The 25,885-nt window shown below is 51.5% G+C and overlaps 3 protein-coding genes across 24 annotated transcripts in view; 1 reads left to right on the forward strand and 2 right to left on the reverse strand.

The window, feature by feature from the left end:
* On the forward strand, window positions 1-18,477 carry VWA7 (von Willebrand factor A domain containing 7). 9 transcript variants are annotated; one of them, XR_009597581.1, is made up of 19 exons: window positions 1-224; window positions 507-794; window positions 1,117-1,398; window positions 1,893-1,989; window positions 2,600-2,710; window positions 3,175-3,370; window positions 3,484-3,653; window positions 5,116-5,228; window positions 5,495-5,611; window positions 5,944-6,129; window positions 6,600-6,732; window positions 6,847-6,999; window positions 7,102-7,194; window positions 7,516-7,817; window positions 7,895-8,034; window positions 8,175-8,397; window positions 8,500-8,690; window positions 11,250-15,154; window positions 15,298-18,477. XR_009597581.1 is itself a non-coding variant. In XM_027958827.3 (17 exons), exons 2-17 carry the CDS (start codon window positions 522-524, stop codon window positions 8,671-8,673), a joined length of 2,715 nt encoding a protein of 904 aa, XP_027814628.2. In that variant the 5' UTR covers window positions 1-224; window positions 507-521; the 3' UTR covers window positions 8,674-9,168. The 9 variants fall into 9 exon arrangements, 4 of the variants coding, with proteins under 4 accessions (XP_027814628.2, XP_060259232.1, XP_042092704.2 ...); XR_006057182.2 differs by lacking the exon at window positions 1-224 and having other exon boundaries at window positions 440-794; window positions 15,298-15,376; window positions 15,620-18,477; XR_009597578.1 differs by lacking the exon at window positions 1-224 and having other exon boundaries at window positions 440-794; window positions 11,250-11,502; window positions 14,974-15,154.
* SAPCD1 (suppressor APC domain containing 1) lies at window positions 8,895-11,332 on the reverse strand. 3 transcript variants are annotated; one of them, XM_004018939.6, is made up of 5 exons: window positions 10,936-11,332; window positions 10,580-10,720; window positions 9,993-10,088; window positions 9,807-9,896; window positions 8,895-9,713 (listed from the first exon to the last, which is right to left on the reverse strand). In XM_004018939.6, the coding sequence occupies exons 1-5, from the start codon at window positions 11,047-11,049 to the stop codon at window positions 9,618-9,620; spliced, it is 537 nt and encodes a 178-aa protein (XP_004018988.3). In that variant the 5' UTR covers window positions 11,050-11,332; the 3' UTR covers window positions 8,895-9,617. The 3 variants fall into 3 exon arrangements, with proteins under 3 accessions (XP_004018988.3, XP_042092720.1, XP_014958274.3); XM_042236786.2 differs by lacking the exon at window positions 9,807-9,896 and having other exon boundaries at window positions 10,585-10,720; XM_015102788.4 differs by lacking the exon at window positions 9,807-9,896.
* Window positions 11,428-25,885, reverse strand: part of MSH5 (mutS homolog 5) — a 17,323-nt gene continuing 2,865 nt past the window's right edge. Inside the window, exons 1-25 of one of the 12 annotated variants that reach the window (XM_042236782.2) lie at window positions 25,049-25,155; window positions 24,534-24,684; window positions 24,141-24,264; window positions 23,612-23,692; window positions 23,361-23,423; window positions 22,558-22,679; window positions 22,263-22,372; window positions 21,969-22,004; window positions 21,536-21,618; window positions 20,733-20,778; window positions 17,689-17,827; window positions 17,510-17,572; window positions 15,655-15,783; window positions 15,283-15,355; window positions 15,013-15,122; window positions 14,707-14,787; window positions 14,397-14,484; window positions 13,995-14,184; window positions 13,768-13,894; window positions 13,219-13,368; window positions 12,793-12,867; window positions 12,467-12,610; window positions 12,140-12,277; window positions 11,906-11,979; window positions 11,428-11,681 (exon numbers count right to left, since the gene is read on the reverse strand). In XM_042236782.2, the coding sequence (XP_042092716.1) occupies window positions 11,570-11,681; window positions 11,906-11,979; window positions 12,140-12,277; window positions 12,467-12,610; window positions 12,793-12,867; window positions 13,219-13,368; window positions 13,768-13,894; window positions 13,995-14,184; window positions 14,397-14,484; window positions 14,707-14,787; window positions 15,013-15,122; window positions 15,283-15,355; window positions 15,655-15,783; window positions 17,510-17,572; window positions 17,689-17,827; window positions 20,733-20,778; window positions 21,536-21,618; window positions 21,969-22,004; window positions 22,263-22,372; window positions 22,558-22,679; window positions 23,361-23,423; window positions 23,612-23,692; window positions 24,141-24,264; window positions 24,534-24,671 (2,496 nt within the window). In that variant the 5' untranslated portion in view covers window positions 24,672-24,684; window positions 25,049-25,155 and the 3' untranslated portion in view covers window positions 11,428-11,569. Of the gene's footprint in view, window positions 11,682-11,905; window positions 11,980-12,139; window positions 12,611-12,792; window positions 12,868-13,218; window positions 13,453-13,767; window positions 13,895-13,994; window positions 14,185-14,396; window positions 14,485-14,706; window positions 14,788-15,012; window positions 15,123-15,282; window positions 15,356-15,654; window positions 15,784-17,509; window positions 17,573-17,688; window positions 17,828-20,732; window positions 20,779-21,535; window positions 21,619-21,968; window positions 22,005-22,262; window positions 22,373-22,557; window positions 22,680-23,360; window positions 23,424-23,611; window positions 23,693-24,140; window positions 24,265-24,533; window positions 24,685-25,048; window positions 25,156-25,885 lie in introns of those variants that run through there. The other 11 variants (XM_060403254.1, XM_060403250.1, XM_060403252.1 and 8 more) reach the window with 11 other exon arrangements.

Below are 25,885 nucleotides of genomic sequence, written 5' to 3' on the forward strand. Positions count from 1 at the left end.
ATTCACCTCCGCACTGCGGCCAAGGGTGGCCCGCCCTGGTGCTGGCTGCTGCTTGTGGCCCTGGGCAGGCGTGAGAAGAGGGGCTAGGGGCTGCCTGTCCTGCCCCCACCCTGCCGGAGCCTCCCTCCCCCTCTACTGAGTCAGGCTTTAGGTTAATTATAACTCTGACCTAAGTGCCCTATGACGCCCGGCCCAGCGGTCCTGCCCGGAGACCCAGCAACCAGGTAGGGGAGAGGCCTAGAGGGGGGACTTCCAATGCCTGGGGGGACGTCCGCCTCGGGGAGGGGAGGGGCGTTCTGGGGGAGGAGCCTCAGACCCCGCCCCAGCAGGTGTAAGTTCCTATTGGTCTGATAGGCCCTCAGGTTTGCTGAATGATTGAAGGGAGGGCGGGGAAGCCAGCTGGAGGAGATAAAGGGCCAAAGCAGGTGCCCATGGAGACAGACAAAGCCAGTCCTGCCCTAAGTTTCTGCTGCTTCCTTTCCTCTCGAGTGCCTTCTGTCCCTCAGGTCCATGTCTTAGCCATGATCCCCGCGGACGTGCCCCTATCCCACCTGGGGCCCATGATCCCCGCGGACGTGCCCATATCCCACCTGGGCCCCTCAGTGCTGCTGCTGCTGCAGCTCCTGCTGCCTCCTGCATCCGCCTTCTTCCCCAACATCTGGAGCCTCCTGGCTGCCCCCGGCTCCATCACCCACCAGGACCTGACGGAGGAGGCGGCGCTCAACGTCACCCTGCACCTCTTCCTAGAGCAGCCGCCCCCAGGTCGGCCCCCCCTTCGCCTTGAGGACTTCCTGGTGAGCGTCCCTGGGTCCAGTCACATCCCGGCCAGATTCCCCCATTCCGGGGACCTCTGCTACTTAAGGGTCCTGCTTGCCAAGAGAAGGGACCCACACACACATTCCCTCCTGTCCTCTAGGCAGCAACAGTGCCCAGGGGTCCTAGTCTTACAATCAGGAGTCCCCCTCCATACGGACATCCAGGACTGCCCTTCCCTGGTAGGGCCCAGCACCCTCAGCTCCTTTCACATCCAGCCTTGAGCCCTAGAGCTGAGCCAGCATGGGCAATGGTCCCAACCAAGGGGCTCCTCTGGAACCCCTGCCCCTCCCATTCTCCCAGGGCCGCACCCTCCTTGCCGACGACCTCTTTGCCGCCTACTTTGGACCTGGGTCTCCTTCTCGCCGGTTCCGAGCAGCCTTAGGAGAGGTGTCTCGTGCCAATGCCGCCCAAGACTTCCTGCCAACTTCCAAGAATGACCCTGACCTGCACTTTGATGCCGAGCGGCTGGGCCAGGGCCGCACACGCCTGGTGGAGGCTCTACGGGAGACTGTGGCTGCAGCCAAAGCCCTTGACTATACCCTGGCTCGCCAGCGCCTGGGAGCTGCGCTTCACGCCCTGCAGGTGAGAATAGAGTTGGGGATTGTGGTCAGAGGAGTCTTCGCTTCCAGTCTTCTGGACTCCCGGGTGGTGCTTTCTTAGTCATGCCTCCCCCTCCTCTAGAAGGGGCTGGGGCCCAGCTTGCCAAGGCCCTGGGGCTATTCCCTAGTCCCCACCAGTCCAAATTGGCAGCTTCCTGTGGGAACAGCCGGGACACCTTTGTGGCTGGAGTGAAGCAAGCTAGAGGAGGGTGCTGAGGTCCAGACGTGGGCCGTGCAGGCCACTGAAGGGCCTTATGTTGGGCTCTGAGAGATGGGAAGAAACAGTGGGAGGCTCCCACTTCACCAGAGCTCCATTCCGGGCAAGGGAGAGAGCACTGGAGGGGACGTGGGGTACCTGGAGGAGCAGCCAGGCGGGAGGCGGCGTTCAGGCTGGGGAACTGGAAGGAGGGCAGTTAAGGCTGGAGACCGCAAGAGCAGTCAGCTAGTGCTTCTTCCCCGTCCTTCTCCTGGGACCAGGATTTCTACAGTCACAGCAACTGGGTGGAACTGGGGAAGCAGCAGCCACACCCTCACCTCCTCTGGCCGAGGCAGGAGCTCCGGAGCCTGGCACAAGGTAGGGCCATACCCCTGCTGGTAAGGGGGAAGCCCACAGAGCCACCTCCTCTCAGCCCATCCAGCCACTGGGTCACATCCTGAGGTCAACTAGGAGGCGACATGGCTTCAAATCTGAGACAACCTGTGAGGTCCCTCAGTTCAACCAAAGGCCAGTCAATTAGCTGGCTTCCCCAAGATCATGTAGGGGAGGCCAGAGCCAGGACCACTCTGCAGACTGCAGGGAGTTCTCGTTCATGAGGTTTCCTCCCCGCACTGGATGGCAGGGGACTCTCCCTCTCAGTACCCCCTTCTAACTGAACTGTGACCCAGAAGCTGCCTTCTGTTTATTACAAGTACACTTCTTGTCCACAGCTCATGGAGGGTACACTCCGCCTAGGATTGGTCCCCATGATTTTCTAGCACACTCTCAGTCTCAAATATCGAGTCTCACTGCCAGCCATGAACTCCAGGGTTTAGTTCAGAAAGCCTAGAAAAGTACCCATAAAGGGTACCTGTGGGCTTTCACCTTGTTCCAGGTGGGAGGAAAAGCTGAAGAAGTTTGGGTGAACTGGGATAAACATCAGGGGCAGCAGAATCATGGGTGCTGGACCCCTGTCCTCTCTTTCCAGTGGGCGATCCTACCTGCTCTGACTGTGAGGAGTTGAGCTGCCCTGGGAACTTGCTGGGCTTCACACTCCTCACCTCTGGCTACTTTGGAACTCATCCCTCCAAACCTCCAGGTACCAGATGGGAAGACCCCCAAGAGTAAGGGGAGAAGTCCTTTCCTCTCCCCTGACCCTCTCCCTAAGGACCTCAGTCCTGTAGGCCCTTGTCCTAAAATCCTGTGGTATCATTTCTTGGAAGGAAAGGATGCTGGGAAGGGGGTGGGCAGCTGACTGAAGGCCCACTGAGGTGGCCATGATTGTTGGAGTTCAGGGGGGACAGTCTCTTACAGAGCTGATAAGACATCAACGCCTGAGGGAGCTTCTGGGGACCGACTTGAGGGATCAAGGGATCTACCACGTGCTGTGGTGACCGACCATTCCAGATTTACTCCAGATTTGCCCTCTGCAAAATGTCCTAATTTTCGGCTGATCCTTTCCTGAGGAGTGAGAGGCTGAGGCCAAGTCAGAAAGGGCTTCACTTTATTAGAAAGCAGTGGGTTTTTTTATCTTCACCCTACAGATCTGTTTCCCCAACCCAGGAAAATGTAGCCACGGGGGCCACTTTGACCAGAGCAGCTCCCAGCCGCCACGGGGAGGCATCAACAAGGATAGCACATCCCCAGGCTTCTCCCCCCACCACATGCTGCACCCCCAGGCTGCAAAACTGGCCCTTCTGGCCTCCATCCAGGCCTTCAACCTCCTACGAAGCCGCCTGGGAGACAGGGGTTTCTCCAGGTGAGTGGCCTCCTGGAGCTGGGCTCCTTAATAGGTAGGTGCTCTGGAGCTGAGAAACAGGGGCTGGGGACAAGTGTGCAGACCGTGCACCGTATCTCTGGCCTGCTTCTCAGGCTGCTGGACATCACCCCAGCCTCCAGCCTGAGCTTCGTCCTGGATACCACAGGCAGTATGGGTGAGGAGATCAGTGCTGCCAAGATCCAGGCCCGTCACATTGTGGAGCAGCGACGGGGCACCCCCATGGAGCCCACTCACTATGTCCTGGTGCCGTTCCATGATCCAGGTAACTATGGTCTGGCCAGGAGAGTGGAGGCAAGTCCAGGGCAAGAGGTAATGTCACTGGTAGGGAAGTGGGCCTCATGGCTTCACTTCCGTAATAGAATGGAGGCACTTCCTAGGATCCTTGTCCTTCATTGGTACCTCTATGCATTTAGGGAACTGCCAGCCACTTCTTCCACTGTTTCCAATATGACGGCACTTGCCGCAGGAGTTTAACCATGACGGGTGCTTAGGCAGGCAGCCTCTAGTTGTTAAGTGTCCATCCCAATAAGTCATTTTCAATTCTCTCCATTTCCTGTGACAGAGATTGGGATGAAGATGGGGAACTTGGTGTGTCCAGGCCTCTGTCAAATATCTGAGACAGCTACTTAAATCATATTCCTTCCTCCACTGACTTAGAAGTCAGATTACCTGACCTGGGTTGACCAATCTTACTGTGTGTCCTTAGCCTGTTTAACCTCTCTTTCCTCAACTTCATCATCCAAAAATGGGTCAGTACTTATCCTGACTATCTCCCAAGGTTGAAACGATCATCAAATAAAATTTGGATTGAAACTTCCCTAAGGAGCGGGTTTGAGTCTGATCCATCTATATAAATCTCATGGTGACTGACACTCAACAGGAGCTTATCACATATTTGATAAGGGTATGAATAAATGAGTATTTAAGAATTTAGCACTTATTATGTGTCAAAACACTGTTCTGAAATTGAGAAAATCAACTCAATCATCTCAATAAGCCTCTCTGAGGTAAGCACTATTATTTCTCTGGCTTTTCTGTGAGGAAACTGAGGACCCAGGTTTTTTGGGGTTTTTGTAATTGATAAGTATAGTTGATTTACAGTGTTTCAGATATACAGCAAAGTGATTTAGTTATATATGTCATTTTTGGATTCCTTCCCACTATAAGTTATTACAAGATATTGAATCTAGTTCCCTGCACTATACAGTAGGTCCTTGTTGGTTATCTATTTTATATATAGTTGTGTGTATCTGTTAATCCCAAACTCCTAATTTCTCTCTCCCTTTCCCTTTGGTAATCATAAATATGTTTTTTATGTCCTTGAATCTATTTCTGTTTTGTAAATAAGTTCATTTGTATCATTTTTTAAGGTTCCACATACAAGTGGAATATCATAATGATATTTGATTTATTTCACTTAGTATGATACTCTCCAGGTCCATCCATGTTGCTTCACCAGTTGTTTTTATATTTAAACATATCCCCAAAAAAGGCCCACTCAAGACCACAGGAAGTGCCACCATTTTGTGAGGAAATGGGGTCCACTTTCCCACCAGACGTACCTAAGCCCTGCCTTGTCCTATCCTGTCAGTTTAAACATAAAGAATATTGTTATCTCAATACGTGTCCACCCGAGGAACACTGCAGGGCCTCTTGACTGGGGAGATGGCCCTGGGCAGGCAAGAGAGGAGCCTTCTCCTCAGTCTCTCAATCTCGTTCCCCAGGGTTTGGCCCTGTCTTTACAACAAGTGACCCTGACAACTTCTGGCAACAGCTCAATGAGATGCATGCCTTGGGAGGTGGCGATGAGCCAGAGATGTGCCTGTCAGCCCTGGAGGTCTGCTCTCCCCACCCTCTCCCTCCCCCTCCCCCATCTCCAGGCCCCACCATCAAGGGAGCTAGAGCTTCCCTGGGACCCCACCCTCCATCCCCTCTTCAGAACCTAGTCTCATTCGTTTCATTCCAGATTTCAGGGCCATACTGCCTTCTACTCTGCCTTCCCTTGCTCTGCCCATTCCCCTACTGCCACCATTTTTAAAACATTTATTTATTTTTCATTGAAGGCTGCCATTTTTTACCACCAGTTTTTCCTCTCCCTGCCAGCTGGCTCTGCTGCACACACCTCCACTCTCAGACATTTTTGTCTTCACTGATGCCTCCCCTAAGGACGCCTTTCTCACCAACCGGGTGGAGTCTCTGACGCAGGAACGGCGTTGCAGGGTGAGCATAACTGGTGGGAGACTCAGTGTTAGGTACCCAGGGATGTGGGAAACCCCAGGACAACTCTCATTACAAGGATGACACTCACACTAGGGTGGTTGAACCAGCCTTGGCTTGGAGAGGAGAGAAGTGCATCATGAGGGTAACATTTCCAAACCCCTTTAACAATACTAGAGTGGGAGGCTCTGCCCTTAATGCTGTAGCATCCAGAGGGTAGACAGAATTTATCACCAATGGTCAGCTCTGTAGAGAGCTTGAGCACGGGAGATCCTTGGTTACAATGGTACATAGCAAGTAGAAACCTCAAGTCCTGGCCTCTCTTCTGGACACAGGTTACGTTCCTGGTAACTGAGGACCCATCTAGGGCTCAGGGCCGGGCCCGGCGTGAGGTCTTGTCCCCTCTGCGTTTTGAGCCATACGAGGCAGTGGCTCTGGCCTCAGGAGGAGAAGTGATTTTCACCGAAGACCAGTATATTCAGGATGTGGCGGCCATTGTTGGGGACAGTATAGCTGACCTGGTGGGTACATGTGGAGGCTCAGATGAGAACTGAGGGGATGCGCGACACTGCATTTCTCTTTCTTGTAAGGAATGGTTCTCTTTGCTGATTTGCCATTCCAGGCAGAAGGGTGGGAAGGAAGTTTCTCTCCCTATGAGATCCATTGCTAACCCCTTCTATCCTGCTCCTTCCATATTAGTAACACCAGCCCCACCCCGAGGCTTGACCTCCAGTATTCTGTCCTCACGGCTCCTCTAGGAAGTCCTGCCATCTCTTATGGGGGGCAGAAGGTAGTTGCCTCATCCTTAATCCCTTGCTTCCAACTTTGTCATTAACCATAGCTCCACCCCTGCTCCTTCCTCTCTCACTGGGATCCCTTCTCCACGTGTTCCTTCATTTCTTTCTGTCTCTACCTTTCTCTCTCCTGCCTTTGTTCCCACCTCATCCCACGTCTTATCTTCTCCCCCATTTTTCGGTCCTGCCCCCTCAAGGTTACCCTTCCCCTGGAGCCCCGTGTTGTGGTGGCTGAGAGGCCACTTGTGTTCAGAGTGGATGGACTGCTCCAGAATGTCACGGTCCGGATCCATGGGGAGGTCAGCAGTTTCTGGATCAGAAACCCTGCAGGTACTTCCCTGTGTGTGTCTCAAGGCAGTGGGAAGAATAGAGACTGAAGGAGGAAGGGTAATGTACGAAGCGAAAGGAATTCTCCTGTGCCAATCTCTCACCCCCCACACCCAGGTGTCTCCCAGAGCCAGGAGGAAGGTGAGGGGCCTCTAGGTCACACTCGCCGATTTGGGCGGTTCTGGATGGTGAGCATGAATGACCCTCCACAGTCAGGAACCTGGGAGATCCAAGTCACAGCCAAGGGTACCCCTCGGGTGAGAGTGCAAGGTAAGGAAGATGATATTCCTGGGAAAGGGACGGGGAGACTGGAGAGCAGTATCAGTCACATTCATCACAGGAAGGTCTCTGACTGCCTTCGCCCTCCTTCAGCCCAGACCTCCCTGGACTTCCTCTTCCACTTTGGGATCCCCATGGAGGATGGACCCCACCCTGGCCTCTACCCCCTGACTCAACCAGTTGCAGGTACATCTAGCCCCACCCCTATCTTGTGTGTATATATATAACTTTTTATTGAGTTACAACATTGAATAAGGTGCACTAAACTTGAAGTGTACAGGCTGGGTGGATTTTATATATTAATAACCATCACTCAGCTCAAGCTGTGGAACATTTCCAGCATCCCAGAACTTGCTGCTGGCCCTGCCCATCAGTACCCCCTAGAGGTAACCCCTTTTCCCCATCCACATGGCCCAAAGCTAACTACTATTCAAAGCTGTTCATGTTTTTCTCCCTGTCTCCAAGTCTCACGCCCATCTCTGTTCTCCCCTCCCCTCTCCTGTCCAGGTCTCCAGACCCAGCTACTGGTAGAGGTGACAGGGCTGGGCTCCAGAGGAAACCCTGGAGGCCCTCTGCCTCACTTCTCCCACGTGGTCCTCCGAGGGGTCCCACAGGGTGCTGAACTGGGCCAGGTGCCTCTGGAGCCCAGGGGACCCCCAGAGCGAGGTCTCCTCGCTGCCTCGCTACCGCCCACCCTTCTGTCCACCTCGGGACCCTTCTCCCTGGAGCTGGTTGGCCAGGACGGAGTGGGGCGGGGCCTGCACCGGGCGGCCCCCCAGCCCTGTGCTGTAGTTCCGGTCCTGCTGGAGGTGAGAGGCCACGGAAGGTGCAGCTGGGGCTGGAGGGAACGGGGCCTGCTCCTCCCCTGACCAGCCTTCCTTCGCAGCTCAGCGGTCCCCCGGGTTTCCTGGCTCCAGGCACCACAGCCCCGCTCAGCCTCCGCATCGCCAGCTTTTCGGGCCCTCAGGATCTCCATCTTAGGACATCTGCCAAACCCAATTTCGCCCTCACCTCCAACCTCTCCAGGTGAAGCCCCTGAAACCTCCTTTTCCCTTCTGGTCCTATCTTTCTGTGCCCGGGCATGGGATCTGGTAGGTGCTCCTCTGGCCCTTTGGGATGGGAGCTCAAATTCCTCGCTCCCCTCCCCACCTCCCCTTGGCTCCCAGCTATTCAGAGCCTGTGGCTGAAGCCAGATGGTGGCATCCACTCCCCAGGGTTCACCTGGAACAGAACGAGTCCGCCTCGGGGCGCCTGTGGCTGGAGGTACCAGACACAGCCGCCTCTGACTCCATGGTGATGGTGACGGTGACTGCAAAGAATGGAGAACCCAGCACGATGCCCCCGACCCATGCCTTCCTCCGGCTCCTGGTGCGGGCCCCTGCCCCGCAGGTGAGTGCCCCCACTTTCCACTGCAGGATAGGCAGGGTAAGGGGAGGGTGGTGCGGGATTAATCTGGGGGCAACCACCCTGACAGTCTCTAATTCTCCCCAGGACGAGCTCCCTGCTCCCGCCTACTCGACTGACCCCGTCCTCAACACCTCCCGCCCTGCCTTCCATTTTTCCACCTTGGTGACTCAGGGAGAAGCTGGGGGAGAGCTGGCGGGCCACCCCTGGTGGATCACATTTGGGGTGATGCTGCTTCTGCTCGGCCTGGGCCCCTGGTGACGCAGCAGCCCCTGGAGGTAAGGGTCTCCAGCACTGTCACCATCCTGCCCACTGTCGAGAAGATAGGAGGGGCCTCTGCCTCTCCAGGTGGGATAAGAGGTTTTCCTTCTCATCCACTTGCCTTTTTTCCCCAAGACTGGGATAGAGGGCAATGGCTTTCCCACAATGCACTTTCCCTAACCCTTGTGGGGGGTAAAAAAAAGACTCATTTTTGGAGAAAGTTGCTTTCTCTTTCTCTGCAGCATCTTTATTCCACTACTTATTCATGCTCTCTCCCAAGCTCAGGTGGAGGGGAAGATATGTGGGGCAGTGACTAAGACTGGAAGTGGGGAGGAGGGTTCCCCACCTCCTACCCGAAGTGTTATTTATAGAATTGCCTTTATTGACATTCTGGAGATGCTATTTTAGTTTTGAAATTCTGGAGAGGCTTCTATTTTATTTTTGTATTTAAAATTGAAGGACAATGCCAATAAACATGTCTTCTCCCCAGAGAGACTTCAGAGAAAGATCACTTATGTACATAGTAACGCCGGGGGGGCGGGGGGGGGGGCACGGGCGGGGCTTCCCAGGTGGGTAAAGAACCAATGCAGGAGACCTAAGAAGCATGGGTTCGATCCTGAGTCAGCAAGATTCCCTAGAGGAGGGCATGGCAACCCACTCAGGTATTCTTGCCTGGAGATTCCCATGAACAGAGGAGCCTGGTGGGCTCGCAAAGGGTCAGACATGCCTGAAGCAACTGAGCATGCATGCATAGGGAAGAGTGAGAGCATGAAATACCAAAAAAGATAAAATGGAAGTTTTCAGGAGCAGAGAAAAAACTTTACACCAGTATATTTGGATTTCAGTTGACCTCCCACCCAGAGCCATTTAGTTGTTGAGTTGGAATAAGGAGGCTAGGGGTTCTCTCAGACTCGTTGGCATGACTGAGGGGACCAAAGGAGCCTTTAGACACGGGTAGGGCCCCTCCATCCATGGGGGCAGCCTGGCTGAGCCGTCTCCCCTGTTTGCTGAATGCCTCCTTTCTGCTGCCTTGACATCTCCTGGCGAAGAGGAGAGAGACAGTCTGGATGTCTGTGTTCCTCACTCCCACGGCCAGCCGCCAGGGCTCCTGCCCCACCCCCACCACCACCCACCTGTTGCCACCATGTGTCCTGTTTCCTTGGCCTTCCCTTCCAGTCCTGGGTGGTGCAGGAACTAGCTTTGTTTGGGGGATGTGGGAAGAACTAGGGGGAAATGCTCTTTTGTTAGACCAGTGCTGACCCCAAGTCCCCTCTTCATCCCCATTTCCCAAAAGTCTAAACTGAAAACAATAAACTCACCTTCCCCTGAAGCAGATTCTGCAAGCAGATGTTCACTCTCTGAATCTGGGCTAACTGGGGGCCACCAGGCTCTGAGTGTAAATCCGTTAGAAAATTCTAGAGGAATTGGAGGCAGACAACATGGTGACAACTTGAGTTCCATCTGCCACTCTTCTCCTGCCTCCACAGGCCATTCCTCTCCTCCAGACCCCTCAGCCCAGTTTCCTGCCAGGCAGGTGGGCAATTCCAGTACTCCCTGCTTCATCTCTGTAACAGTCCAGTTCTTCAGCCCCTCAAATGGCATGGTCCCCACTTTCTCTATTCTTTATGGATCCTCCCTGCCCATCCCAGCTCATTGGAACAATCCAGGCCACTCCCCCAGCTCCATGGAGTGATCCAAATTGTGTCCCTCTGAATAGAATGCAGACCAGCCTTCTCTAGGCCCAATTATGAACACCGACCTAACACTTGGGGGCATCCTGTCATTACAATGCTGCTTTCCATTCTGGATCCCTGTCCATTAACACTTGCCTTTCCAGGATGGTGTCAGGCTGTGTCCGCCCATCCCTGCAACCCCTGCCCCCCCATCCCTTGGGTCAGCCCCATACCTCACCAAGGGCCCCCACGTGCAGCTGCTGTTGCTGAGCCTCCCTCAGACGGCCCTCATACCAGGCCTGGCTATGCTCCAGCAGCTCCAGCCCCTGCCAAAGGGCATCCTGCTCCCGCTCCAGTGCCTGCATCCTCTGCAGCTGAAAAGGCAAGGAGCAAAGGCTGACTCACTCTACAGCAGGGCGATGGGCCATGCTTGGCTTCACTGTCTGGTCACTGACTGTGAGTCCAGACTGGCCACTGAGAACCTGCAGGGCGAGTGAAAGCAGGGGGCTGGAGCTGTGAGTCCTCAAAATTGATGGGGACTGTAGGGGAGATGGGCTTCCCCAGGATTTCTTGTGGGACTGATACTCACCCAGAGGAAGAAGCTCCGGGCCCCTGGGTCTTGGCGGCTTGTCTCCAGTGGCAGCAACAGAACCGTGTAGGGGGCTTGCACCAGGGGCCACCCACCGGGACCCCGGCTCCCCATGGCTCTGAGGTGGGAAGGGTGGAGCCACGCCCACTGGTGCAGGGCTGGGCCCTCCCTTTCCCCCAGCTTTGTACTGGTCCTGCCTAGCCTTTCAGCCTCTTAGAGCCCTTCCAGCTGGGTCTGTCTGAGGCCAGGGTGTTCCTACTTTGAAGGAAAAGAACATCTTGGGCTTCTGTCTTCTTTCTCATCTGTTTTTGCAGGGCCTGATGCAGTGGCTGGTTCTCCTAAAGTCCCCCTGGTAGAGCCTGAGGCCTCCCTCCAGCAGTAATACTGTATTTACAATGAGGCAAGGCAAGTTCCTCTGCAGACTGCTGCTTCCTGTTTCATCTCTTTCCTGCTCGCTTTGCTTTGTTTTGGCTGGTCTAAGGAAACAACAACTTTCTCCAAAATAAGCTTTATTACTAACATGTAACAGAACTTCCAGGGAAACAGAGAACTCTGGTTCTGAGGGAGGTAAGGAAACAAGGAGGCCTGGCAGCCTTCGGGGTTTGGGACCTGGAGGAGGGCCCAGGAAGGACTCTCAGAGGATGGTGGTGGCAGCAGGCAGCACCTCCTGACTCATGAAAATGTCCAGGTCCAGGCTGGGATCTTCCAAATCCAGTTTCAGAAACTTATCTACTAATGTCTGGCAACTGAAGGGAGAGAAAAGAGTGAGGTTTGGGGGAGGATGGATAACAGAGTCCCTGAGCAAAGGGGAGAGGATGCAGCACAGGAAATCCAAGACCTTGAGAATTTAGGAGTTTCCGAAAGAAACTGTGAATCATCAAAGGGCAAAGAGGCTGTCTGAGTCCCTGGAAGGGGCAGAGGAGCTGCAGAACATGGACCCTGAGAACAAGCACCTTGGGCCTGCACTCACTTTTCCATCTGCTTCTCCTTTAGCAGCTCCTGGACAGGTTTGATGGGCTTTCCACTCCGGATCAAGTCTGAAACCTGGGACCAAGGAGGAAGGGGTAGGGGTGGGGGTGGATATTGGGTAAGAGAAGAGAAAGTATGGGTCAGAAATTCCATGGGCCCAGAAATCCGGACCCCTGAGAGAAGCAGGGACAGTGGATGGGAGCCCTGATGAAGGTGGTTGCTCTTCGGGCCTCACCTGCTTGCCACGAGCAATGAGTTTCTCAGGAAGCCCTGCCTGGGTAGCTGTGTGGGAGGCGTGGCTGGCACGGGCAACACCTTCGCAAACTTGATAGAAGAAGACAAGGTCGTCCCCATCCTCACAGGTCTCCATGGTCTTCAAAGAGAATAAAAGGGGACAGGGTTCATCAGTCATTCTGCTTCCTGCCCCAATACCCTTGGTCAGTCGCTGTTGAGAGTAAGAAACAGAAAGGGACATGGTCCCTGTTCCAATGCAGGAGCCAGTTCCCAGCTCTGGGAAATGCTCAGCCTCGGGGCCCCTGGGGAGCTGGGTAGGTGTCCTCACCAAATACTGCACAAGCGGCCCCTGCGGCAGCAGCTGCAGGTGAACAAGGCTCAGAAAGTTGGTGGCCACAAAGACATGGGGACACGTGGGTCCAAGTGCCAGCCAGTGTCGGATCACGGCAGCTAGCAGCGCAAGCCCATCCACCTGCGGAGTGCAGGGGTAAGGTGTGGAGCCACAGGTGCCCCGGGCGCCTCCTCCTCCTGCCGGGCCTTCCCTCCTCATGCCCACACACCCCTATTCTTTTCCAGAAGCCCAGCCCTACCCTCCTGCTCCTTCACCCTCCTTCATCTTCCTCTCCTTAGTTTCTCATTAGCTTTTGCCCTTACCGTGTTGGTTCCCTTTCCGAATTCATCCACTAGGACCAGTGAGCGCTCGGTGGCATTGTTCACCGCTTTCGCCACCTGCTGGGCACCCAGTGGATAAGGGAGAGTTTCATAAACATTTGAGGCCTGGCACTGACCAGTGTGCCTGAGAATAAAGATGCTTGAATACGTGTCCACCCTACTGAACTGCAAGTTCTTTAATGGCGAGACGCAAGTTTTGTTCATCCTTTCACTGACAACAGTGCCTCACACAAAGCCAGGGACTAGCAAAGGTCCATGGCATTGATTATCCTGGTTTCTGAAGTGGGTGCTCCCTGCCCCTAGCATAAAGAACAGGCAGCAGAAGGAAATTTTTTCCAGTTCTGACCGTTTTTCAGGGCTAGGGTTTCTTCCCCATTATCCCCTCCCCCACCCCTGCCTCCTCTTGACCTGGTTGAGGTCGATCATGAAGGTGGAAAGGCCAAGGGAGATGGATTCACAGCTGTGAATTCGGGTGAAGATGGCGTCTACTGCCCCGATTTCAGCTTCCTCTGCCGGCACAAAGCTGCCCACCAGGGCCATGAATGTGATCAAGCCTACCTGAATAAGGGAGGAGACAGGTACAGCGCCTGGAGGTGTGGGCTGAGGTGAAGGTGAGGCTAATCTCAGGAGAGAACGATAGATCTAGAAGGACACAGTTTAACAGCCCCTTCAGCTCACTTTAGAGTCAGTGAAAAGTGGCAGGGAGTGGGCAGAGGCATGCTGCGAACAGCGTGGACCTCCTCGGAGGTGGGAGAGGAGGACTCAGGTCAGAGGATGGTCACTGGCACATGGCCCTCCCTCAGGTAAATGAGAACATGGCAGGGAGAGGGACAGCGGGCGTGAGTCTGTTCACGGCACGTGGGGTCAGAGCACAGTGGGGAAGAGCGGTGGGGGCCTGGGGTGCCTGGGAGGCGGGGGGTGGGGATGATGGAGGAGGCAGCGCGGGGGCTGGTCTACCTGTTTGAGGTAGATGCTCTTCCCTGAGGAGTTGGGTCCGGTGATGACTTTGACCCTCCCTATGTCCCTCCCACACTCTGCAGAGTTGGGCACGAAGGTTCGGGCACAGAGTTCCATCAGCGGATGCCTGCAGCCGGTGCAAAGTTACCTTGCATGTGGCCTGTGGATCCAGAACACGGGGCTTTTGGGCCCCCCGTATCTATTCCTCCACCCATTTCTGTCCTCACCTGCCATTCTGGATTCGTACCCCGAGGAGCTGTGGGGAGTAACGGGGCCTTGAGTAGCCGTAGTCTCGGGCGGCACTGGCAAGAGCCAACAGGACGTCCAGGCGGGAGGCAAGGTCCAACACCCGGGTCAAGACGGCTGCCCGCGCCAGCACCTGGCATTGCAGCTGGTGCATCAGCAGGGTCTCCTGGTCTGGGGGCAGGAGAGGGAAGGAGCTGGTGTCAGCTCCAGGGGAGAGCAAAGGAGAGACAAAGAAGTCAGCAGACGAACCTAGAAACCATCTGAAATCCCAGAGACACTCAGAAAAGGCAGAGTTAGAGAGAGGGGGGGAATAGCAGGAAGGAAAGGAGCCTATCGGAATCACCTCCACGCTGCCCGGTCAGCTCCAGCCACTCGCTTCTCACCCCGGATGTCACAGTGCAGGTCCCCCAGCAGTGCATCCAGCTCCTTGGTTCGAGCACTTCGATAGTGCAGCTTCTCCTCTGAGAGGAACTGGGTACAAGGGTTCAAAGCTATGGGCTTTGCATCTCTCCATCCTCATCCTCTCTCACCCCACCCTAGCCCTGGCCTTGATTTCTTTCTCCTTTGTCTCAGAGCTGGTAAAGATAACAGTGAAAGAGGGATCCCACACTGGGCAGAGATGATGGGGAAAGGCCCTCCCTCAGCTGCTGACTGCCTTTCCTTATCGCCCCCTACAGAGGTCAAGGGACTCACCATGAAGTCCAGACCTTCAATCTCAAAGTCACTGGTCTCCACCATGGAAGGCAGGCGGGGAATAGAAAGAAGGAAGCCGATCTGGGGAGAGTAAAGAAGATATAAAGCAAGGAGTGATGCTCTGGGCACTTTCTTTAGAAGTAGCCAGAGTCCCCCAAATGCTTCCCTCAGGGGCCTAAGCACCAAAGAGTGTTCACATTCTTCTGATTTCTCCAGGAGTTTTCTTATCTACCAATGTGTCCTTCCTAAGCCTCATGTCTCCCTAAGGCCCTCGGGGAGTGCACCGCCCCCGCCTCCTGCCCTCACCAGAGGAATGTAGATGACACTGCATGAAGGAATCCGGGAATCCAGATTCTCCAGCTCCTTCCGAGCCACCTCAGTGAGGAAACTGGGAAGTCCCATCAGTCTTCGTTTTTCTAAGAGCGTGGAAGGCACGTGGATATCAAAAGTAAGGCTCCCACCCTGGTTGCGATAATCATCCCCACTTGCAGGGGTCACCTGCGGAGGACAGTACCCCATCGCAGGGCAGGTTCATGTTTCAGAGCTCAGGGACCCATCCGTACACCTAACACTCACTCTCATCAATTTCAGGATCTATGTTGGGGAGGACTGTGAAGCGATTTTCAGCAAGGCTGCCCTCGAAGTCCACCTGAGGAGACGAGAAATCCAGGTTCTTTCCATCCAGCACAATCTCATCCTACTCCTCACCTCTACCCGGGCCCCAACTCGCCCTTCAGTCCTGGCTTTAACCCTGATCCTCTAGGCCTCAAGGCACACCCCTGATGTCTGCCATCCCATCTTCTGGCCATCCAGCTGCCCTCAGTGTCTCCCATGCATCCTCGTTTTCCACACCATATTCCCCAGAGCTCCCACCCGTTGTTCTCCATTATTTAGATCCATCTCTCTCCCCTAGTTTCCTAGGAGATCTGCCTCTTTCGTTCCACTCACCACTTTCCCAATGAGGCTGGCAATGTGGTGCAGGTCATCTGAGAACTCTTGGGCAATGTCCTGGAAGAGCTGAATGGACTGCGGCAGGGAGCGGCAGGCGTCCCTCAGGCCAAGGGCACTGTACACTGTCTGTAGGAGAAATGGACAGAGGAGGGTGGCCCGCACCCAGCCTGGGCTGAGGTGAGGGGACAGGGCTGGATGGAGAAGAACAAAGACCAATAGGGAAAAACATAATAACAGAGACGGAGGAGCTCTCAAAGGCAAAAAAGAAACCAAGAGAAAATAGCATCTGCAAATCTCTTCACCAGGCATCACACTAAGCACTGAGACTCTGAAGACAACAAAGACAGGAGGGTCCCTTGTCCAGCAAGGGCTCTTAGTCTAGTGAGGAAGACAGAAATAAACCCAGAAGATTTAAAAATAAAGTGGTAGGTGCTTTGATAGAGATTTGTACAATGTCCCAAGAGAGAAGTTTGTACAGAGGAAAGAGAAAGAGAAATAGGGATATGAAAGGCAGAGAAGAAGTAAATAGGCAGTAGGGGCAATGCCAGCATTTGGGTGAGAGAGCATGAAGACTGGACGGGTGAGAGTCACTGAGAGTTAATTCCCAGCGTGAAGGTCAGTGACCTGGGGTGGCTTCTCTAACCAGGGATTAGATTGAGTGCACAAACCCAATCCAAAGGACATTTACTGACCCTTACTCTGTGTCAAAGGACATATAGAGTATATAAATCAAAGGGCTTATAATCTAGCCATGATGGAAACAAACAAGTAGCAAAAACAATGGCTACCCACAAAAAAGCCTGATCAAATTGTGGAACTAACTAAAATTACTAAGGAAGTTCACAGAATAAGACTTACATGGGGCTTCCCTGGTGGCTTCGTGGTAAAGAATCCTCCTGCCAAGGCAGTAGACACAGGTTTGATCCCTCGTCTAGGAAGATCTCACATGCCTTGGAGCAACTAAGCCCAAGTCACTGAGCCTGTGCCAGTGCACAACTATTGAGTCTGTGCTCTAAAACCTGGGAGAGGCTTCCCAGGTGGCAGAGTGGTAAAGAATCCACCTGCAGTGCAGGAGATGTGGGAGATGTGGGTTTGATCCCTGAGTCGGGAAGATCCCCTGGAGGAAGAAATGGCAACCCATTCCAGTATTCTTGCCTGGAGAATCCCACAGGCAGAGGAACCTTGGTGGGCTACAGTCCATGAGGGTGCAAGAGTTGCACACAACTGAGCATGCATGCACGCACTAGAGCCTGGGAACCGCAACTACTGACGCCTGCACATCCTAGAGCCCGCGCTCCCCAACAGGAGAAGCCTCTGCAGTGAGAAGCCTGCGCACCACAACCGGAGAGTAGCCCCCACTCACCGCAGCTAGAGAAAAGCCTGTACAGCAAAGAAGACCCAGCACAGCCACAAACAAATAAATAATTTTAAAAACCATTACATTTAAGAGATGAATAGAAATCTAAATGAGATAATTGACAATAATAAAATATTCATTTTTAGGTAAGACAGTGGTATTGTTCTCTTAAAAAAATAATTTTCTTTTAGAAATCATATTGAAATATTTATGGGTGAAGTGACGTGATGGCTGGAAACTGCTTCAAAATAATCCAAGAAAAGGAAAGTAAGAGAAGAGAGATGTGAAACAAGATTTGCATAAGTCAAAGTGTTAAAGCTACATGAGGGTTCATTATATCATTCTCTTGAAAATTTTTTTGACAATTTCCACGCTACAAAGTTTTTTTTTTAAGGTGCTGGGATAAAGTTGGACATGGGGACAAGAGTAAAGAGGGTTTGGGACACATGCTGGGGGCTTAACCTGGATTTCTAGGTTCAAGAAGGGAGGTCTTACCTTGTAAAGAACTTGCCAGTCACTGACCTTGGTGTGGGACAACTTCATGCGTTTAAGAATCAGCTACAGTCGGACAAGGAGACAGTTGCTGGTTTCCTTCTCCCACTCTAATGGCCCTCAAGATGCCCACCACTCCTCGGCCTCCTTCCCCACCTCCCGGTCCCTCAACCCGGGCTCACAGGCACGTTCTTGATGTGACCCAGCAATCGGTGCAGCATCTGAGCCATGTCCAGATTCTGGGGTAACAGGAAAAACTGAATGACATCCAGACGGGAATTCAGTTCCCCCAGGTCCTGGGTTGGACGTGTGAACCACAGCCTGGAAGTAAGGGTTGGAGTGGGGAGACCAGGAATTACAGCTGTTCTTACCAGTGTCTTGATCTCAACTTGGGAAAATGTGCCCTTGGAGGGCCCTGGGGGATGGTGGCAATGTGTATTGGTACACATTGTAAGTACAGTGTCCTATCTATGCAGGTGTGTTTATTCACACCTACTGAAAATCTCTGGATGTGAGCATGACCGTGACTGTGTATCTCAGTTGTGATGGATATGACCATGTGTCGTTCCCTGTGGATATGTGATGGAGCTTTTCAATATTTTTAGAGGGAGAACAGCGTGTTGAGGCATTTGAATTCCAACACTCTAGCTCTCTCTGCAGCTGAGTAGGAGTGAGTCAGAAAGAGTTTGCATATCTGTATTTAGCTGTGAAATAGCACAGACATTCGTCTTTTCATGTCCTTCCTATGAAAGTATGTAACTGTTCCATGTAGAATGATAAGTCCTCAATTCATAAGTCCTCAAGGTCATGCCTGCAGGGAAGAAAGTATTGGCTAGAGGTACTTAAAGAGCTTCACAACATTGTCTTATTTTTAAACTGGCTAGGGGAAACACAGAGGTTTATATTATTATTACTGCCTTTTATGTGGCTGAGGTATTTCCTGACAAATTAAATTATTATACAGAAATAAATGTCTCATCTGTGTTTCTCTAATTCAGGGAGGGTATCTCTATCTATGGCCATGAAGAGTAGTGAGACGCTATCATGACCTGGGAGGCCACGGATTCCTTCCTGCATTAGAGCAAGCCATTAGGTATACCATTTTGTATAAGAGCCAACCTGTGAAGACACTGGGGCCTAAGGATGTGTATCTCACACTGAGTCTATGGCCACTTATCCTTTGTTAGAACACCCTAGGTTAGAATGAAATGGAGGACTCATTTGGATTCAAGGGTGAGTTTCAGGCACCTCTGGTTCCTGGGCACAGGGGAGCAGAGGTGCCTGAGGCAGTGTAGGCCAGTCTGTGAATACCTTCCCCCCATGGGATCACCAGACAGGCTTCCTTATAAAACACCTGAGTGTCTCCGACTTATGTACTTCAAGTGCCTGGAGGTCTTGGTCAAGTCAGGCTCAAGTCAGTTGAGATGAGGTCCTTAGAAGATAAGCAAATTGTCCAAAGTCATGGCCCTAGTAAGGACAGCTGGATTTCAAAATTAGATCTCCAGACTGCTTGGACATCACTCTTCAGAGCATACTGTGACAGTCACCTTCCAGGTTCCTTGTCTGGCTTTAGATCAGCTGGGCCCTTAGCTGATCATCAGGTTGTGATTCTATGCCCTATGGGGGTCCTATCTAGGGAATCTGCACTCTCCCTCACTTTTGATTCAGTTCTCTTCTCCTGAGAATTCCTTTCCTTTCATCCTTCATTGAGATTAGAGATCTGTACCTGAAGAACTAGAGAATGTAGGGGTAATTAAATTACCTCACCAATTATCTGGCGATGACTTCATAGATAATCCTAAATTAACCTCCAAGATATTGCAGGGCAGGTGGCATGGGAAAAGGATTGTGTACCTGCAGGCTAGCAAAGGTTTCCTAACTTTTTAGAGATGATGTAACCAGTGTGCTTGCATTCTACTTCATAGAGGATTATGTGCTGAGGTAACAGGAATGTGCCATGGCATAGCATTCACTCACTTGCATAGAGGGCAAGTAGATTCACTAAGTGCTAATTCCAACCTGATGTGATAGTGCAATTAAAAAACATAAATAAGCACTATGTGACCACACAGCAAGATGCATGCCAACACACTCAGAGATGCCTGTGAAAGCGTCACCAAAAAGGTGATAGTTGGGTTGCACCTTGAAGAGGATGTAAGATTCTGATCAGTGGAGAATAGGGGAAAGACTTTCTAAAGGGAACAGCATAAATGTAGACTGGAGGGGGAATTCTCTGGTGGTCCAGTGGTTAAGACTCCACATTTTCACTGTGAGGGCCCAGGTTCATCCGTGGTCTGGAAACTAAGATCCCAAGTCTTGTGGCCAAACAACAACAACAACAACAAATAACCATACACTTGAAGAGATAAGCCTTGAAATTAAAATTGAGGGACCCTGAGCATTGTATTCTTCATCCTGTAGGTAATGAGGGAGCCTCCTAAGATTTGTCTTTTGTTTTTACTTAAGGTTTAAAAAATAGGGGAGTGACATGTTCAGATCTCTGTTTTGGAATGGCAATTATTTTAGAATGAAGAATAGTTTGGGGAAGAGTTTAGAGGTAGAGACACCAATTTGAAGGTGAATGCAATGCTCCAGGTTAAAGAAGAAGATAGCCAGAATTAGAACAGAGGGAAGAGGGAGAAGGGGATGGCTGGGAGAGACATTTCAGGATAGAATCAATAGGTTTTAGTGAATAACTGAATATAGGGGGTGAGCGAGAAGCATCAATCCAAGGTTCAGAGCTTGAAAAGCTATATTGCCAGCAACTCCACTAAGCAGAAAAGGGAATGCAGAAAGTAAGAACAGGGCCAGTGGGCACAGGTTTGGATGCTCTGTGTTTGAGCTTCCTGTGGAAACTGCAGGTGGCAATGATAGGCAAAAGAGTGTTCCACATGTGGAGCTCAGAACTAGAGATACTAATTTGAAAGTCATCAGAGAACAGCTCACATCTGAAGTGTGTTCTTAATCATTAAAGATATTACCATGTGTACACTGCTGTCTTGTGATTGTGTTTCTGCTGCGAGTACGTGAGAAAGTCCATGTGTCATCAATGGGTTTGTATGTATCTGTGCTGACAATGTAAAATGAGAGTAACACACCACATGGGGTCATTGTAAGGACTAAAGGCATTTAGACAGCATTTGGGAAAGGGCAGCTGTTTTCATTACTGTTACGGGTGGTGTGTTTGAGGCTATAGGTGGCATGCACATGTGTGACTCTTGCTCACCTGAGCAGCTTCTCTCCCCACTTACAGCGGCATCTATTGAGGATTCCTGTTGGGGTAGGGAGTGAGCCTGTTACAAGCAGGGGCAGAGAAAGGAATGTATGGATGTGTCTAAGCTGAGGCATCAGGGTCAGAGGTTTGGGTGCTGGGCTGGCTGGCTTGGGGGTTAGTCCCCAGATACAGGACACAAAGGCAGCCAAAGCCAGCGTCTGGCCACAAGTCTGAGCCGGGATTACCTTACATGGGCCTGGGGGAGGGAATGAGCACTCACAGGAACACTCAGCCAGAAAAATATTCAGAGTAGGCACAGTTAGACTCACAAAAAGCCCAACACATATACGTAAACATTAGACCCAACCCACTGAGATGCACAGTGAAACCACGTGGATACTTGGTGATGTCCCCAACACAGCCTAAAGCCTGAGACAACTATAAGAGATAAGACTCTATGGAAAACAAACACAAGAGTTTGCAACTACATAACTTTCCTCTATACATAGGGTTTCCCAAAGTCCCTAGACAGGTACATCACTAGTACAAACATTCATACAAACCCAAGGAATAAAGACGGAGTTGGTAAAGTAGGGAATGCTATGCAAATGACATGGGACAACTATACTGGACAAGGCTTCGGGGAGATGCCCAAGCTCAAGAAGGGTACAAAGAAGATAATAAAGCTGGACTAGAGCAGAAGTGACAGCTGGAAGTGGGGTAAAGTGGGAAGAGAAGGGCTGGGATCCATCTCTGGAGGCAGCTGCTTTTCTGGAAGGCCTGTGCAGTGTGGGATGAGGGACAGGTACACCTACCAAAGAGGCTGAGCCCCTCCTTGAGTCCGCTGGCCACTTTGTACACCGAGGGGTGAGACTCACTCTTAAATATCTGCAGAACACTATCAGGGAGAAATTAGGGTCATTTGGATTTTTAAAGGTGATTGAGAAAGTGGAATGGGGATTGGGAATCTCTCCTGAGATCAAGTCTTTTTTTTTTTTTTGAGATCAAGTCTTGATGTAAGGTTTGTCCCTCACTGCTCTCTGCCTCAGTTTCTCCATTTAGATAAGGAGGGTAACAACTTTGTGTTTTTCTTCTTCTCTCCTCTCACCCCCCACTTCTCTTTCCTTCAGGGAGAGAAATCTTAATAGCCCCAGGATTAAAGAAACTGAAGCCCCATTAGGATTATTACAGCATTAAGCTTAATCCTTCTCCCTCCCCAAAGATGACAGCCTGCCTCCATCTCCTTACCTGTAAGTGTCTTGATCTATGCTCACCAGATTGGTTCTGAGAACAGAAAACAAGCAGAAAGGAAGGTGGCTGGGGTATGAGAGGTCTGAGTTCATTCCTAAGTCCCACCTGCTTAGCCCTCCTTCAAGAAGACTGTCTCAGTTTTCTCCCCAGAGCTCCACACCCTCTCAGGAACCCTGTGTGTCCTGGAGCACTTTACCAGATGGGTCACTGCCACCACTCTCCAACCTGCCTTACTTTCCCAGGCTTCCCAATCCCACCTTGCTTTGGTTGAGGTTAGGGTAAGTCACCTACAACACAAATTTCTTGAAGCCTAGGATGGGGACGCTGACGTTATAGTCTTCTAGTTCAACCCCGATTCTTCTTCGACCCAGGAACTTGAGCAGTCCTCCAAGTGCTCGAACCTAGGAGGAGATCGGTAGTGGAGCTGGGCTAAATCCCAGTGTCTTGGTGACTGGACAACACCAGGAAGAACTATTATTTTCCAGGACTGGGCTAGTACCTCCAGGACTCAACCCTAGTGTCCAGATGCTTGTGCCTTTTTCTAATCTGCTACATCCCAGCCCTTTTCTCACAAGACCCATCTCACCATGAGGAGGCAGTCAAAGGGGATGATGGAGGAGAGGAAGAGGATTTTCTCAGTGGTGGTCATGGAGTCTGGGATGAAGGAGTAGTTTCCAGAAAGGAGGCGCTGTTTGCTTATCTCCAGGCCTATTTTGAGGGGGGAATGGGAGGGAAAGATCTTGTAGCCCCAATCTTCATCTTATTTTAAGAATGAGAAAACAGAGAGATGATGTGGCTTGCCAAATTCACACAGGCAATTAGTGAAAAGCTGAAACAAGAACCAAACTTTAGACTCTCTTTTTAGTCTACATATAATATAAAGACGTTTGGCTGGGAACATAAGCTGAGAAAGATAAATGGCTCAGGCGAGTAAGATATCTATCTGGAATTGAGGATTTTGGGTCGAAAAATCATAATAGACGAATTTAAGATAGAACATTCCCTGTCCTTTTCACAAACCTGGGAAGATAAGGGAAGTGCCTTCTAGATCAGTAAGGTAACTGAGGTAGTGCCTTTGCTTTTTTTTTTTAAACTAAGAGGCAAATGGCTTTGGCTTAAAGGGGAAAATGCCAACAATCAAAACTGACCAAAAAATACTACCACATCCTCTTTCAGGGAGGGCCCTCATCCCTAAACAAGCCTAAACCACAGGTTATTAAAGGTAGGGATTAGGAGAGATTGTGAGGAGACTGGTCATGGGGCCTGAAGAACATACAGATTTAGAATGAGACAGGGCTGAGAGGAGACCTCTGATGATGAAACTGGAATTAGGAGAAAGGGTCACATAACTGGGATGGGGGTATGGGTAAAGCAAAAAGGAGGAGATACCAAAATCCACACTTGGCAAAAATATGATTTCGGGTCTCTTAGGCTCCCTGTGCTCTTGGGAGGCTGTAAAGGAAACAAAGAAAGGGCCATCAGTCTGTACATCATAGTCCTTTTGCCTCTTTCCCATCTTCCCTCTCACCCAATTCTGATCTCCTGGCTGTAGCTCCGCAGCACAAGACCCTTTAATCTCTGGAACATTCCGTAATTTTGTCCTTCCCCATTTTTCCTCTTTTCCCTTTTTCAGTCCTTACCAAGCTTCCCCAGAAACCGAGTCATATTCTCATCCTGTTTGGCACTTGTAACAACAGACCGGGGATCGATTTCATCCAGAACTTGGAAGGAGAATGGAGAGCAAATGAGTTCGAGGATCTTCATCTCTTGACTAAAAGGGAACCTGTAACCCTCCCTTTGTTATCTCCCTTCACCCCTCAAAAACTTATTTCCTCCAAAAGCAGGGAGGGCCCCCCACTTTGGGAGAAGTAGGAGTCACATATGAAATTAGAAAAAGAAAGAGCAATAAGACTGATGGGTAATGGGAGGGAAGAGGGGTGCCCATGAGATTATCACCGGACGGTAAACCACTAAAGGACAGACATGACTGATTTGCTCAGGACTATATCTTCAGCACCTGATACGTTTGTGAATAATGAGATGAATTCCTGAAAACAATAAAGGGAGCCTCTAGGCGTCAACTAATAAAATAGATTGAGTCAGGTAAGGCCATATGAATGAAATACACTTCCAGTGCCAGCATAGGGGAATTCCTAGTTCTGTCCTTACCTCTTTGAAGCAGCTTGAGGCTCTCGTGATCTGGGGCATCTGGCATAAAGTGGATGGTGGAGTCACTAGTATCATAGTAGGCAATGCCCAGGTATCCTGAATTCCACAGGACACACAGATGAATCTGTCGGCAGGGAGGAAAGAAAACTAATATTTGAACCACTTATAAGTACAGGGTTGGGCCATGTCTTATTTAATTTTAATTATTTTATCGACTCTCAGAGATAGGTATCATCATCCCCATTCAGTAAATGTGAAATCGACACTCAGCGGAGGGAAGTAACTAGCCCAGGTCTTCCCAGCCCCTTTATATTCTAACAATCAGGTGTTCCAATCAATTTCCGGCTCTGTCGAGCTCCTGCTCCTCCAACAGCGCCTCTACCCCTACAAGACCTCAGCAGGCTCCTCCTCTCCCTCCTCCTCGGGCTCCTGGGGGCCCGGCACTGAAGCCACCGTGGGGAAGCTGGCCGAGGCCTCCCCGGGTCCTGGTCCGTTCGGCGTCCTGGCTGGGGTCGCTGCTACCGAAGCCATGGCTTTGGAGGCTCTATGGATGCAAAGAATGAAGACAGTTCTGGAGCGAGAGCTCACTTGCTAGGAGGCGGGGGTAGCGGGGCGCGCAGAAGCAAATCCACTGAGAACTACTGGGAGAGGGCTGAGGGCAAAGCTGCGTGGGCCTTCGAGAACTGTGGTTACAGATGTAGGACATTTGGAGGGGCCAGTTTTCCGGTATTTCACTGAAGTACAGACTGTGGAAAACACCACTCGCCCCACCCTCATTCCTGTCACGCGGAGGTTGTGTTTTGGAGACGGTCTTGAGGGTCCTTTGGAGGGCGTTTTACACTCCTCCTCTCTCCCCTCCTGCCAACCAAGCCCCCAAGATCACAGTCTCACGATCTAGGCTCCCCGACCTGATTGCGGGAAACTCGCGGTGTTTTCCCGCCTTTTCAGTCACCTGGGTCGCGACGTGCGCGACACCTCGTCGCTAACAGCCGCGGACCAGCGGGACTGGCGCCCCAACACGAAGGTGGGGTGCGCGCGCACACGCCCCACCCCTTAGCCGCTATTGGTCGAAGAAACCCGGATCCTACCTAGAGATCCAACAGAGTGAAAAGGAAAAAAGGATCACAGAGAAGACTGGATGATGATTGGCCTATTCGCATACGGGGCGTTGCCAGAAGGTTCAAACTTCCCGCCCTCCGCCGTTGCCTAGCACCCGGGCCTCTGGCCCTCGGGCTGTCTGGGCTTTGATTGAGAGCCTGTGAGAAACGTTCTTAGCAGAGCAGGAGCCCGAGCCCCACCCCCCACCCCATCCCCCGCTACGGGTCTAGGGACTTTGGGGAATCTGCAGATGGGACCGACCTTAAAGGAACAGAAGTGCACTTTTTAAAATTTTTTCCTGGAGAATGGAGATAAGCAACATTAATTCAACCTATGCCAACAAGTCTAAGTTAATATTTATAAAGAGCTTAGACCAGTGCCTGGCAAACACATTAAGAGCTTCGAGAGTGTTTTAAATAAATAAGCTGAAATAAGAAGCGTGGCTCCTATCTTAGCCCACCTCTGCCTGTTTCCTGGGTACAGAGTATGATTGCTGCCATAGGGGCACCACAAGGCCTAATTAATAATTTCGGCGCCCCACGAGAAGTTGGAAGTATTCAAATTTCACCAAATTCTGGCAGAGAGAAAAAGAAAAGAAAGAAAGAAAGTGAAGTTGTTCAGTCGTGTCCGACTCTTTCCGACCCCTC

Source organism: Ovis aries, chromosome 20 (genome assembly GCF_016772045.2).
Source record: "Ovis aries strain OAR_USU_Benz2616 breed Rambouillet chromosome 20, ARS-UI_Ramb_v3.0, whole genome shotgun sequence".
NCBI lineage: Eukaryota > Metazoa > Chordata > Mammalia > Artiodactyla > Bovidae > Ovis > Ovis aries.

Excerpts from the sequence above, each read along its gene's own strand:
- VWA7 (XM_060403249.1), top strand. The coding sequence starts at position 522 with ATGATCCCCGCGGACGTGCCCCTATCCCACCTGGGGCCCATGATCCCC. Across the intron at positions 1,399-1,892 it reads CTGCGCTTCACGCCCTGCAG|GATTTCTACAGTCACAGCAA; the intron begins GTGAGAATAGAG and ends TCCTGGGACCAG. Across the intron at positions 7,818-7,894 it reads TAGTTCCGGTCCTGCTGGAG|CTCAGCGGTCCCCCGGGTTT; the intron begins GTGAGAGGCCAC and ends CTTCCTTCGCAG.
- SAPCD1 (XM_004018939.6), bottom strand. The coding sequence starts at position 11,049 with ATGGGGAGCCGGGGTCCCGGTGGGTGGCCCCTGGTGCAAGCCCCCTAC. Across the intron at positions 10,721-10,935 it reads CCCGGAGCTTCTTCCTCTGG|CTGCAGAGGATGCAGGCACT; the intron begins GTGAGTATCAGT and ends TTGCCTTTTCAG. Across the intron at positions 9,897-9,992 it reads AGAATCTGCTTCAGGGGAAG|TTCTTCCCACATCCCCCAAA; the intron begins GTGAGTTTATTG and ends ATTTCCCCCTAG.